The sequence below is a fragment of the Glandiceps talaboti genome, chromosome 21 (assembly GCF_964340395.1).
Source record: "Glandiceps talaboti chromosome 21, keGlaTala1.1, whole genome shotgun sequence".
NCBI lineage: Eukaryota > Metazoa > Hemichordata > Enteropneusta > Spengelidae > Glandiceps > Glandiceps talaboti.
This window is the reverse complement of record NC_135569.1, coordinates 7,884,185-7,899,567: the sequence shown is the minus strand read 5'-3', so window position 1 is coordinate 7,899,567 and position 15,383 is coordinate 7,884,185. Positions and strand designations below refer to the sequence as shown.

General features: G+C 33.5%; 1 protein-coding gene across 2 annotated transcripts in view; it reads right to left on the bottom strand.

Annotated features, from left to right (window-relative positions):
* Positions 1-6,857: 6,857 nt before the first annotated feature.
* LOC144451665 (agrin-like) overlaps positions 6,858-15,383 on the bottom strand; it is a 75,913-nt gene continuing 67,387 nt past the window's right edge. For both annotated transcript variants that reach the window (XM_078142559.1, XM_078142560.1), the window contains 2 exons: positions 14,469-14,572; positions 6,858-13,312 (listed from right to left, as the gene is read on the bottom strand). In XM_078142559.1, coding sequence (XP_077998685.1) covers positions 13,161-13,312; positions 14,469-14,572 — 256 coding nt within the window. In that variant the 3' untranslated portion in view covers positions 6,858-13,160. The remainder of the gene's footprint in view (positions 13,313-14,468; positions 14,573-15,383) is intronic.

Sequence of the window (15,383 nt, the reverse complement as noted above, 5' to 3'; positions counted from 1 at the left end):
CGTAATAGTTGAAAAATGCGACTTTTTTGTGTTTAACCGATAATAACGTGTCCGCGGCCAAACCAATTCATCTCTTTTACGTTTCATAATGTCAAACACGTAATTTAGAGTGTTTTTTGAAAAATTAAAATGAATATTTCTGAAAAAATTAATAGAAAAATTAATAAAAAATGCCATCTTTTGTTATAAACTTAACTTCAAGATTTCTTACAACTCGCAACACTTTAATTTATGCATTTATAATGATAGGTCAACTGTAGAGGGCAGTATACAGTGCCAAAAGTCGATTTCTTCACAAAGGTGAAAAAAGGCGAAATTGGGACCGTTTGGACAGCAAAAACGCATTATTGCGTAATAGTTGAAAAATGCGACTTTTTTGTGTTTAACCGATAATAACGTGTCCGCGGCCAAACCAATTCATCTCTTTTACGTTTCATAATGTCAAACACGTAATTTAGAGTGTTTTTTGAAAAATTAAAATGAATATTTCTGAAAATATTAATAGAAAAATTAATAAAAAATGCCATCTTTTGTTATAAACTTAACTTCAAGATTTCTTACAACTCGCAATACTTTAATTTATTCATTTATAATGATAGGTCAACTGTAGAGGGCAGTATACAGTGCCAAAAGTCGATTTCTTCACAAAGGTGAAAAAAGGCGAAATTGGGACCGTTTGGACAGCAAAAACGCATTATTGCGTAATAGTTGAAAAATGCGACTTTTTTGTGTTTAACCGATAATAACGTGTCCGCGGCCAAACCAATTCATCTCTTTTACGTTTCATAATGTCAAACACGTAATTTAGAGTGTTTTTTGAAAAATTAAAATGAATATTTCTGAAAAAATTAATAGAAAAATTAATAAAAAATGCCATCTTTTGTTATAAACTTAACTTCAAGATTTCTTACAACTCGCAACACTTTAATTTATGCATTTATAATGATAGGTCAACTGTAGAGGGCAGTATACAGTGCCAAAAGTCGATTTCTTCACAAAGGTGAAAAAAGGCGAAATTGGGACCGTTTGGACAGCAAAAACGCATTATTGCGTAATAGTTGAAAAATGCGACTTTTTTGTGTATAACCGATAATAACGTGTCCGCGGCCAAACCAATTCATCTCTTTTACGTTTCATAATGTCAAACACGTAATTTAAAGTGTTTTTTGAAAAATTTAAATGAATATTTCTGAAAATATTAATAGAAAAATTAATAAAAAATGCCATCTTTTGTTATAAACTTAACTTCAAGATTTCTTACAACTTGCAACACTTTAATTTATGCATTTATAATGATAGGTCAACTGTAGAGGGCAGTATACAGTGCCAAAAGTCGATTTCTTCACAAAGGTGAAAAAAGGCGAAATTGGGACCGTTTGGACAGCAAAAACGCATTATTGCGTAATAGTTGAAAAATGCGACTTTTTTGTGTTTAACCGATAATAACGTGTCCGCGGCCAAACCAATTCATCTCTTTTACGTTTCATAATGTCAAACACGTAATTTAGAGTGTTTTTTTAAAAATTAAAATGAATATTTCTGAAAATATTAATAGAAAAATTAATAAAAAATGCCATCTTTTGTTATAAACTTAACTTCAAGATTTCTTACAACTCGCAATACTTTAATTTATGCATTTATAATGATAGGTCAACTGTAGAGGGCAGTATACAGTGCCAAAAGTCGATTTCTTCACAAAGGTGAAAAAAGGCGAAATTGGGACCGTTTGGACAGCAAAAACGCATTATTGCGTAATAGTTGAAAAATGCGACTTTTTTGTGTTTAACCGATAATAACGTGTCCGCGGCCAAACCAATTCATCTCTTTTACGTTTCATAATGTCAAACACGTAATTTAGAGTGTTTTTTGAAAAATTAAAATGAATATTTCTGAAAAAATTAATAGAAAAATTAATAAAAAATGCCATCTTTTGTTATAAACTTAACTTCAAGATTTCTTACAACTCGCAACACTTTAATTTATGCATTTATAATGATAGGTCAACTGTAGAGGGCAGTATACAGTGCCAAAAGTCGATTTCTTCACAAAGGTGAAAAAAGGCGAAATTGGGGCCGTTTGGACAGCAAAAACGCATTATTGCGTAATAGTTGAAAAATGTGACTTTTTTGTGTTTAACCGATAATAACGTGTCCGCGGCCAAACCAATTCATCTCTTTTACGTTTCATAATGTCAAACACGTAATTTAGAGTGTTTTTTGAAAAATTAAAATGAATATTTCTGAAAAAATTAATAGAAAAATTAATAAAAAATGCCATCTTTTGTTATAAACTTAACTTCAAGATTTCTTACAACTCGCAACACTTTAATTTATGCATTTATAATGATAGGTCAACTGTAGAGGGCAGTATACAGTGCCAAAAGTCGATTTCTTCACAAAGGTGAAAAAAGGCGAAATTGGGACCGTTTGGACAGCAAAAACGCATTATTGCGTAATAGTTGAAAAATGCGACTTTTTTGTGTTTAACCGATAATAACGTGTCCGCGGCCAAACCAATTCATCTCTTTTACGTTTCATAATGTCAAACACGTAATTTAGAGTGTTTTTTGAAAAATTAAAATGAATATTTCTGAAAATATTAATAGAAAAATTAATAAAAAATGCCATCTTTTGTTATAAACTTAACTTCAAGATTTCTTACAACTCGCAACACTTTAATTTATGCATTTATAACGATAGGTCAACTGTAGAGGGCAGTATACAGTGCCAAAAGTCGATTTCTTCACAAAGGTCAAAAAAGGCGAAATTGGGGCCGTTTGGACAGCAAAAACGCATTATTGCGTAATAGTTGAAAAATGCGACTTTTTTGTGTTTAACCGATAATAACGTGTCCGCGGCCAAACCAATTCATCTCTTTTACGTTTCATAATGTCAAACACGTAATTTAGAGTGTTTTTTGAAAAATTAAAATGAATAATTCTGAAAAAATTAATAGAAAAATTAATAAAAAATGCCATCTTTTGTTATAAACTTAACTTCAAGATTTCTTACAACTCGCAACACTTTAATTTATGCATTTATAACGATAGGTCAACTGTAGAGGGCAGTATACAGTGCCAAAAGTCGATTTCTTCACAAAGGTCAAAAAAGGCGAAATTGGGGCCATTTGGACAGCAAAAACGCATTATTGCGTAATAGTTGAAAAATGCGACTTTTTTGTGTATAACCGATAATAACGTGTCCGCGGCCAAACCAATTCATCTCTTTTACGTTTCATAATGTCAAACACGTAATTTAGAGTGTTTTTTGAAAAATTAAAATGAATATTTCTGAAAAAATTAATAGAAAAATTAATAAAAAATGCCATCTTTTGTTATAAACTTAACTTCAAGATTTCTTACAACTCGCAACACTTTAATTTATGCATTTATAATGATAGGTCAACTGTAGAGGGCAGTATACAGTGCCAAAAGTCGATTTCTTCACAAAGGTGAAAAAAGGCGAAATTGGGACCGTTTGGACAGCAAAAACGCATTATTGCGTAATAGTTGAAAAATGTGACTTTTTTGTGTTTAACCGATAATAACGTGTCCGCGGCCAAACCAATTCATCTCTTTTACGTTTCATAATGTCAAACACGTAATTTAGAGTGTTTTTTGAAAAATTAAAATGAATATTTCTGAAAAAATTAATAGAAAAATTAATAAAAAATGCCATCTTTTGTTATAAACTTAACTTCAAGATTTCTTACAACTCGCAACACTTTAATTTATGCATTTATAATGATAGGTCAACTGTAGAGGGCAGTATACAGTGCCAAAAGTCGATTTCTTCACAAAGGTGAAAAAAGGCGAAATTGGGACCGTTTGGACAGCAAAAACGCATTATTGCGTAATAGTTGAAAAATGCGACTTTTTTGTGTTTAACCGATAATAACGTGTCCGCGGCCAAACCAATTCATCTCTTTTACGTTTCATAATGTCAAACACGTAATTTAGAGTGTTTTTTGAAAAATTAAAATGAATATTTCTGAAAATATTAATAGAAAAATTAATAAAAAATGCCATCTTTTGTTATAAACTTAACTTCAAGATTTCTTACAACTCGCAACACTTTAATTTATGCATTTATAACGATAGGTCAACTGTAGAGGGCAGTATACAGTGCCAAAAGTCGATTTCTTCACAAAGGTCAAAAAAGGCGAAATTGGGGCCGTTTGGACAGCAAAAACGCATTATTGCGTAATAGTTGAAAAATGCGACTTTTTTGTGTTTAACCGATAATAACGTGTCCGCGGCCAAACCAATTCATCTCTTTTACGTTTCATAATGTCAAACACGTAATTTAGAGTGTTTTTTGAAAAATTAAAATGAATAATTCTGAAAAAATTAATAGAAAAATTAATAAAAAATGCCATCTTTTGTTATAAACTTAACTTCAAGATTTCTTACAACTCGCAACACTTTAATTTATGCATTTATAACGATAGGTCAACTGTAGAGGGCAGTATACAGTGCCAAAAGTCGATTTCTTCACAAAGGTCAAAAAAGGCGAAATTGGGGCCATTTGGACAGCAAAAACGCATTATTGCGTAATAGTTGAAAAATGCGACTTTTTTGTGTATAACCGATAATAACGTGTCCGCGGCCAAACCAATTCATCTCTTTTACGTTTCATAATGTCAAACACGTAATTTAGAGTGTTTTTTGAAAAATTAAAATGAATATTTCTGAAAAAATTAATAGAAAAATTAATAAAAAATGCCATCTTTTGTTATAAACTTAACTTCAAGATTTCTTACAACTCGCAACACTTTAATTTATGCATTTATAATGATAGGTCAACTGTAGAGGGCAGTATACAGTGCCAAAAGTCGATTTCTTCACAAAGGTGAAAAAAGGCGAAATTGGGACCGTTTGGACAGCAAAAACGCATTATTGCGTAATAGTTGAAAAATGCGACTTTTTTGTGTTTAACCGATAATAACGTGTCCGCGGCCAAACCAATTCATCTCTTTTACGTTTCATAATGTCAAACACGTAATTTAGAGTGTTTTTTGAAAAATTAAAATGAATATTTCTGAAAATATTAATAGAAAAATTAATAAAAAATGCCATCTTTTGTTATAAACTTAACTTCAAGATTTCTTACAACTCGCAACACTTTAATTTATGCATTTATAATGATAGGTCAACTGTAGAGGGCAGTATACAATGCCAAAAGTCGATTTCTTCACAAAGGTCAAAAAAGGCGAAATTGGGGCCGTTTGGACAGCAAAAACGCATTATTGCGTAATAGTTGAAAAATGCGACTTTTTTGTGTTTAACCGATAATAACGTGTCCGCGGCCAAACCAATTCATCTCTTTTACGTTTCATAATGTCAAACACGTAATTTAGAGTGTTTTTTGAAAAATTAAAATGAATAATTCTGAAAAAATTAATAGAAAAATTAATAAAAAATGCCATCTTTTGTTATAAACTTAACTTCAAGATTTCTTACAACTCGCAACACTTTAATTTATGCATTTATAATGATAGGTCAACTGTAGAGGGCAGTATACAATGCCAAAAGTCGATTTCTTCACAAAGGTCAAAAAAGGCGAAATTGGGGCCGTTTGGACAGCAAAAACGCATTATTGCGTAATAGTTGAAAAATGCGACTTTTTTGTGTTTAACCGATAATAACGTGTCCGCGGCCAAACCAATTCATCTCTTTTACGTTTCATAATGTCAAACACGTAATTTAGAGTGTTTTTTGAAAAATTAAAATGAATAATTCTGAAAAAATTAATAGAAAAATTAATAAAAAATGCCATCTTTTGTTATAAACTTAACTTCAAGATTTCTTACAACTCGCAACACTTTAATTTATGCATTTATAACGATAGGTCAACTGTAGAGGGCAGTATACAGTGCCAAAAGTCGATTTCTTCACAAAGGTCAAAAAAGGCGAAATTGGGGCCATTTGGACAGCAAAAACGCATTATTGCGTAATAGTTGAAAAATGCGACTTTTTTGTGTATAACCGATAATAACGTGCCCGCGGCAAAACCTATTCATCTCTTTTACGTTTCATAATGTCAAACACGTAATTTAGAGTGTTTTTTGAAAAATTAAAATGAATATTTCGGAAAAAATTAATAGAAAAATTAATAGAAAATGCCATCTTTCATTATAAACTTACCTTCAAGATTTCTTACAACTCGCAACACATCCGTGTGTTTACTTTTTTCATTTAGAATGATAGTTTCATTTTCATATCATACATTATTAAAAAATGTAAACAAAATTAGGATTTTTATTGCTCTGACATTATTGGCACCTGTAGAGATGTTGATGTGGAAAGCAAAAACTGATGGTTCCCGATTAGCAAATCACTGGAAACTCGGTAACTTTCGGCATATGTTTGAACAAAAAAAACCTTGCAAAGTACCAGAGATGATGGCAGAGCTTGCAGTCCCCCTATTAACTTCTAGGAACAGTACCCCTTACTGATGGGCGTCTGCCTTGCCAGTGATTCTATCTGATACCCGAAACTTTCAGTTTCATAGCCTCATGAATAAAGAAAAACGAAAATTTAAAACTCGTCACAATTAGAGACGGAAGTGAGAGTGCACCCAATCAAGTAATACCATACAGACCCAGGGCCTGGATGGGTTGATTCTGTGATTACGTACTGAGTCAATATTTCAGATCGATAGCTGTGTTTCTGCCCATTTTAGTTGCATGATTGTAGCGTTAGTTACACACTTGCTTCTTGGAACCATGAACAATATGTTACCATCAACCATACTGTCGTATACACTGCAGCCACATGCCATTTCACAACACACAAACCTAAACACATAGCAACACAAAAACAATACACATAGCAACCCAATTATAAGGAATGTGGGTAGGTTTATTATTGAAGTCCAGTTACAATATTACAATAGTCACACAGAATGCATTGAAAGAACTGACTTAAAAAGTCACCAGACACCGCTTATTAAAAAGTATTTAAAACAATCAGTTTTCAGTATTTCAAAATATCAGAAATGAATTCAAATATGGTGACTTGAGCAATATTATACTTGGCAATACATAGTGCGTGTACACATGTCACTATTAAGTACACATCAAAGTGACAATTTTTCTTCATAAAATGATTAAAATGAAGCTGAAAACATGGTGCAAGTAAATGGAAGCTTTACAATATGCTCAAAGTTGTACAATATCAAAATTGTAAATATTTGTAGGGGGAACAAACTCCCAATTAATTGGTACCTGGGCAGTACATAAAACAGCTACAATATACTCGACAGGTAACAAAAAATCAAATTTAGACTTTGGAAGAGTGAGAAAGGCATAGCTGTTGCATGTGTACAGAGGTAAGGAGGTTAAACTAATTGATCATACCTCTCCGTACTTGTTGCTAGTGATTAATATATAATGTAATGAAATCAAGATCGGTAAAGATTGGTATGTGCCGCAACTAAGGCTAAAAATCTTACAGGGTTGGATTCCCAACTCCTCAAATGCTTGCAGGTGAAAAACTTGTGTCTGATGCGTCTAAGCAAATCAAAAAACTGTTTTGTAAGCTTGAATGTGGTAATCTGTACTGCTAGGATGGTGCTATGCAAGACAGCATAATGAATAATTAATTGATACATTATCTTACCAACACAGTAAAAACAAAAAACATAACTTGAATCAGAATGGGTCAAGCTGTTACATTTCAACAAAAAATGAGGCCCGTCTAATTTGTACATGCTTATAATGGAAAAACCCCCAAAAAACAGTACCATGCTATGAAAGTTTGGTCAAACAAGATGTAGTAAAATGATGAATGCACCCTTTGTGACAAATTTCAAAAAAATACCAAGTTGTTGCAGATCTACAGAGTCACATATGAAGGTTTGTCCCAAGTTGTCTGTAAAACTACAAATTTTCTTTCAAGAACACAGTCTAACAAAGTTTATAGCTAAAATGATGTAGGCTTGGTGTTTCACTCATGCAACATGACATTTATTACACACCCTCAGACAACTTCCAATGCAAAAGAAACAATTACATAGGTGCCATGCACAGTGAGGATGTAGAAGTAGTCAAGTTGAAATGTTGATTATCAGTTAGAAAATAAATTGAAGCCATAAAATCATGACGTCCATGTATAATGTTTTCATTAGAAGCCTGTTTTTGCTGCACTGTGAAAGAATAGCAATGCTTATCACTGTTCAATGTGATTGGGTAAAGATATAACCTGCTGTGTTTATTGTGTCCCTGTTATTGTTATCTAGAGTTGAAATATGTCTAGCGCTGTGTGTCAAAAACATAATGTCTCATGAGTGAAACACCAAGCCTACATCATTTTAGCTGTAAGAATATCGGAACATATTCAGGAAACAATATTTCAAAGATTGACAAAGACTGTTTGCTCGATTTCAAAAGACATGGGCAATATTTTTCTTGCGCAAGTACAGGCCAATTCTTTTTAATTCCTTTAATTATTTGAGGTACATTCCACATTGTTACACGTTTTATGGCAATTATGCGACACAAATGACAATACATGCATATGTATAAAACTTGTAGAAGTGTCACACATACTTCAGAATGATCTAAAAATATGTCTGTGCCTTTGGCAAATAAGAACTATATAAATTCGTTTTGACAATGTTCACAAGATGCTATACAATAAAAAAGTACAAAACACTGCCTGATTCTAGCCGGGTTGAATATAAAACACCACTAATAGTTAAAATATATTCATTCTTACAATTTAAAACCAAGCTGCTAAAATTATCGGGAAAAAACCTGTTGATAAATAAAATAAGGTAGTTGATTGAAATAAAAGTTTCTTACTTTGGTGATTTCAATTTTTTCTTTCTTGCATAGACTGAGTGTTGTGAGGTTTTCATTATTGCAGACTAAGTTGTGATGTTATCATTGTATACAGCAGAGTTACCATGGTTTTTTTTTGAGTGTCTTGAACTGTGATTCCCGATCATTTGGGGTAAAAGCTATGAGTTGACAAATTGTGACATGTAGGTATAACATTTACAAATAATTGGGCTATTAGTATATCCTGAGTCGGGTTGAATTTGCAGTTGTCTTTCTAATTTTCTGTTAGGTGTGAACAAAATGCCTAATTTAATCACCTGCTATTAATGGCTCTATGAATGAATTCACAGCTCTTCGAAATGTTGTCTGTTTGAATTTACACATGGTTTGTCCTTCAGAATGTCTGGTCCTGTCCAGATGGCTACCATCTGAATCACCGATTTACAAAGCATGAAATGAACTGTAAGAGATCTCATTCTGTCCAGATGGTCTGATCATGGCCACCATCTAAATCACCAATTTACAAAGCATAAAATGAACTGTAAGAGATCTCATTCTGTCCAGATGGTCTGATTATGGCCACCATCTGAATCACCAATTTACAAAGCTCAGTATAAACTATAAGTGTCATTTTGTTCAGATGGTCTGACCATAACTGCATCTAAATCACAAGTTTACAACTAACTCATCACTCTGAACAGAAGCTGACCAGAAAACGGATATTGTGTTTGTATCAAAGGTTAATAGCTGCCACCATAATACCACAAAATGAAGCAATCTGAGTGATAATGCTTGCATTTAAAGCATGCTAAACAAACTAAAGCTGAAATCGACACTTAACAGATCTCTGTATTTCCCTACAGAAAAACCCCACAAACGTTTCCCCAATACTGGAAAACCTGATCTTAATACATGGTGTATAAATCTACACTTACAGTAAGACAATTACAGATGTACATTAATCTAATCGAATACATCTTTACTTTTTTGTTGATATTTTGAATATTCTTAACTACTGTCTTATGACACTACTGTCTCTGTACAGTATAGTATGAAGTGTCTACTATGACAAAACTTACAGATCTCATAATAAAAAGGAATGTCTTATTTCAGATACAGTAATTCTACGTGTACATCAGCGAAGACTCAACTGCAACATCATGACGGAGATCCCAGCTGTGTAACACGGACTTGATTCACACGTCTCTAGCTAGACCCATGATGTCAAACCATTGCAGTACACCGATAACAAAGCCAATGGGATACCAGTGAAAATTTGGTTTCTTCTCAGAAATGTTCTGCCTTAGTCTGTAAGGTATGCCGTGACGGGGCGCCCTCACACATCGGCCAACCCCTACCTGTGAGAGGAGGCCGGTGAGGGCGAAACGTCACGATGTATCTTACAAAAGTTCTGTCTGTGTGAGTAGCAATATTAATACAGCTACACAGAAGTTTTTTTTCATCAACAATACTACATATCGTTTTCTCTCTCTGAACCACCTACAATTTGGGTATTCAGGAAGAATTCAACGCAACCCCTGGACAGGTTGTGTACACATTAAAGATATTTCAAATAATCTGTCAAAACACAACAATATCATTACACCAGAGTAAGCATTTTGAACCTTGGTCACTTTTCTTTGTAACAATCTAAGCAGGAATCAACACAGTGATGTTTCACCATTGATATTATTTTGCATACTGATAAGACCACTTTAGAGTTTTAGAACAATTCTGATAACAAAGTGATTTGTCAAACTCGGCAAATAAACAGAGATCAACAACAGATTGTTGTAAAAAGAAACCTACATAAATCTTCTGCATTATTATTTTCAAAATATCATGACTGAGCAATGTTATGACCCAGAATTTCACTCTGGTGCAATTATACAGATGTTGATGATATTCTCGTCATTCCATGAACACATACATATAAGGGATGATTGCGCAATGTCACACAAGCTCAATAAGCAAACTTCGGAGGGGTCTGACATCATTGCAATTGCTGAACTTCATTTTCGCATTTCTAACCAAATTTTCAAAAATGTTCACGCCTTCTGTATTTACAACTGAGATGTTGATAAGTTACTAAAAATTTACTACTAATGTGATACACAGTGCTGGATTTCCGGTTAGTATTAATGTATTTACCACCATCTCAGTAACAAGTTCTAAAGGTTGGAAATGCATGTTTACCATGTTTCTAAATTGCATCAATAGTAGTAGTGTGACCCCTACAATTTTCATCATGGCTTACATCATATATAAACGTGCAATGTTGTACTTGTGAACATTCGTTTAGGGGGAGAGGTTTTGTCCTAAACGATCGATGTTCACTTACTGAGCTTGTGCGATATTGTGCGATCGTTTGGTAAATGACTGTCACTGTCTCTATACCTAGTACACTTTGACAACTCACTAATTATCCATCTTTCTGTAATCTCATAGATAAACTTTGATTTACAGCCTGTTATTACAACATTTAGTTTATAACAGGTACAAAGTATACTACCATTGGTTAACATATTACAATATGATACACAAACATGTCAACCACAATACTGGAAACCTGGAAATTATTATCGCTGGAAAAACAAATGAGCAACAACAGTAGTGATTACACCTTCTTGTATATGAACACAAGTCTGGTAATTAGTAAAATTTAGTCTTTGAGAACTAGCTGAAGACTGTGAAATCACGAAATTTTCCAGCAGCAAAAATATTTAGGTTTACAGTACATACTGTGCACATGACCACAGATATTTTGAATGAGTAATCTCGTTTCTAGAAGATGTTTTCTCAAATGCTGACTAGTCACGCTAAGTTGCCATGCTTTGAATTTGATAACTTGAAACCATCTGGTCTGTGAATATGGTACACGTAATACAAAATAGCCAGATGCGAGAGGTTAAAATTATCAATATTATAACTCTATATCACTACATCTCGTCAGACAGGGCATGGTGACCTCATCTACCTTATAACGAAACTTACAGCCAGATATCTGTAAGCTTATTAGTTAATAAATTACAACAATATCGAAGAATAACATCATAGTTCTCTTGTTATCTCCATTCTACGGAGTTTAATTATAAAAAAATTCACTTTCTCGGATTCTGCTAAAACTTACCACAGAGAGTAGAAAGTGAGATACACATCTATGCTGTGTTCTCCATCACTAAACCCGCACGTGTACAATAATTTTATCAGAGTATAAGACTCCCCAACATTATAAAATGGTTAGACTAAAAACAGTTTTTTTTTCTAAAAATCCTTCATTCGGTTTGTATCCTGACCCGTCCTATGTAGGACGAGATAAATACAAATAATAATAATAATAATAAAAATAATAACAATAAAACTCTAAACTATAGCACCACCACTTCAAATAAGCTGTTATGTACAATGTTTATATGATAACGTTATAATATATATATATGACATGAAAATATTTGTTACATGAGGTTGGAAGCTGAGGTTGGTCAGGTAAATATCACTGTTAAGAAGAGGTCATATGGATAACAAGTGGGTATTTATTTTGGATTTTTAATTTATAAACGGTTTCATCATGGCTTCCTACTTGAAAAAATCAATGTGAAATAACATTGACCATGTCTGTGTTTGTAACGCAATACATTGAAAAAAGCTTAATCTAATCTTTTATAATGTATTCAGTTACAAATAAGGACTTGGTCTACCGTTGTTTCATATTGATTTTTCAAGTAGGAAGCTATGAATAAATTGTTTAATAAATACTCAATCCTCATCCATATGACCACTTTAAGACTCGGTTGTTAGAAACAATAATCTCTAACATTATCAGTTGTATCGTAACTGAGACTCTGAAGGTATAACAACAGCAGTAACTGAGTTTACAGCTTACAAAGATAAGTGACACAAACTATAATTATTATAGTGACATGCTGATATATGCTATTGAATGAACACTGTATTCACAATAAGGTAGAATTTCTAATGACTTGCATGATCTTGCAGCATACATTGCTTACAATTACATGGGGAAATATATCTGTAAAAACAAAGGCACTGCTTGCACCTACTTGTGTAGTCTACCACATTGAACACCAACAGTTTACGTTTGTCTCTATCCAAATAAACTGTACACTCAGTTTCTGCAGTGGTATTTCCTAAGGCTCTGAAGTCCTCCTGACAGTCAAATATGTGATAACATTTTTCTTGTTTCTTCTTCTGTCTCTTAGAACTTTGCGATGGTCACCAGACATTGTTCATTTTTTCAAGGTCAGCACCATGTGATTATCACTTGGTGATTGTCTAGTCACAAGTTTTTTTTTCTCTTTTTCGTCTCCTGGTTTTTAAACAAAAGTATAGTAAATACTGACATCGGTGAGAGGAAGCTAGGCATCTGGACAGAATGAGTCTGGCTGTGCATCCTTAGCATTGTAGAACAAATGAAGAGCTTTGTCATTTATCTTGACGTCCTTAATACAGCCTTTAAATTTTGATGAAAATCCTGCTGAGAGACTTCCTGGTACATTGTTGGATCCACCTGAAACATTGTTGAAACAGTAACGGTAAGTATGTATACAACATGAATATACGCACGCACGCACGCACACACACACACACACACACACACACACACACACACACACACACACACACACACACACACACACACACACACACACACACACACACACACACACACACACACACACACACACACACACACACACACACACGTGTAAATGGACAGGTACATGTATAGATACACATACTAAGACCGAATTACAAAGTTATAAGTTACAACTCAGAGTTCCATGTTTTTGATATCTTCAGACAACTGATCAAGCTAGTCATTGCCGTAGTTCATATAAAGTGTGTGAGTATGTATTTACACTCAGTGGTAATCCAGCCTTCAGTTTACTAAGATAGGCACAAACTAAATCTATTGTTCTTCAATGTGGTAGATTACACAAGTGGGTGATTGCAGTTCCTTTGTTATACAACTGTAATCACCCTGTGATCAAGACAGTGTAAACTTTGGAAGTCCCAAAACAACACTGCACATTCAAGGAACTCTAAATAAACTAGTTTTCGGAGACAACTACCTACTGAGACTATAATTAAACCAATGTCCATTCAATAGCTTATCAAAGTTGTACCAACATCTTGCGACAATAGCTTAAGATTGTGTCTATCTTAGAAAACCAAAGGCTTAATTATCAGAGTAATACAATGTAAATTACCAACATTTTATACGAACCAAGTCCTTGACAAGCTGTATAAGTTGTCTGAACATCGCACAAGTGTAAAACTCTGAGTTTCAACTTGTAACTTCTTTAGTTGTTGGATTTTAGTCTATAATGCTTTGCTACAAATACTGCATTGATCAATTTTCTCGCCAGTGAGATGCCTTTATCTTAGTCACATGCATAGAATAGATACATACACACATGCATATACACATAACATGAAAATAGAAGTTTCTTGAAAGAAACCCTTTTCTGCGAGATCACATACTTACCTGTCACTGCATCCATCCATCCATCCACCCACCCATCCAGCCCGCCAGCCATACATCCATCCATCCATCCATCCATCCATCCATCCATCCATACATACATACATACATACATACGTACATACATACATACATACGTACATGTAAGCCATCAGAATGCTATATTGGTTAAACTTACCAATGTATAATGTTCCTATGATATCAAGTTGAGTTGTACCACGTTTTGTCTGACCAGTCTGTGGATCTTCACCATCAACTTCTATTTTTCCTTCTCTCAAAGTCCTGCAAATATCAACATTGCAAATTTAACTCTGTATTTGAGGACAGGAACAAGATGAAACTGACCACTGTTATCCCATATAAAATTTGGCCATGGAATTACACTATCATGGAAGTACTATGACTAACACAAGTTCTCTACTTCCACTGAGGATTTCGAACCCAACCTGTTGCAAACAAATCACTAGTCCTTATTTGGATCGAGTCTGGACACTGAAGAAGGACAAGTAATTTGTTTGAAACGAGTCTGTTTTAAAATGCAAAGTGGAAGAAGTGAACTTGAATGTGTAATCAGTGGTTTAAAGGGTCACAATCTGTCTTTATACATTTTGAGGCATAATATTTTCTACATATTTAAAAGACATTTGCAGTGTTATATTTACTGAAGCATACATACACACCACTTGTAATTAATTGAAGTATATGTAAACACCACTTGTAATTAAAGTGGCCATATGGATGAGAATTAGGCATCTATCTGGGAATTTTAATTAATAAAACAACTCTACTACATTCATCTACTTGGAAATATAACCTGAAAGAATGTACATCAAGTTCTTGTTTGTAACTCAATAAATTGCAAAACATTGTATGTAAAAATGTTTGTTATTGTACGTACAATAACACACTTTAGTTTTTTGCAATTTATTGAGTGTCAAACATGGACTTGGTGTATGTTCTTTTACATGGCATTTCCAAGTAGAAAAATATTATAGTAAGTTTTTTTATAGATTAAAAAATCCAAAATAAATACCCCAATCCTTATCCATATGGCCACTTAGTAGTTCTAGTTTTTGCCTGTGTTAGCTTTCTG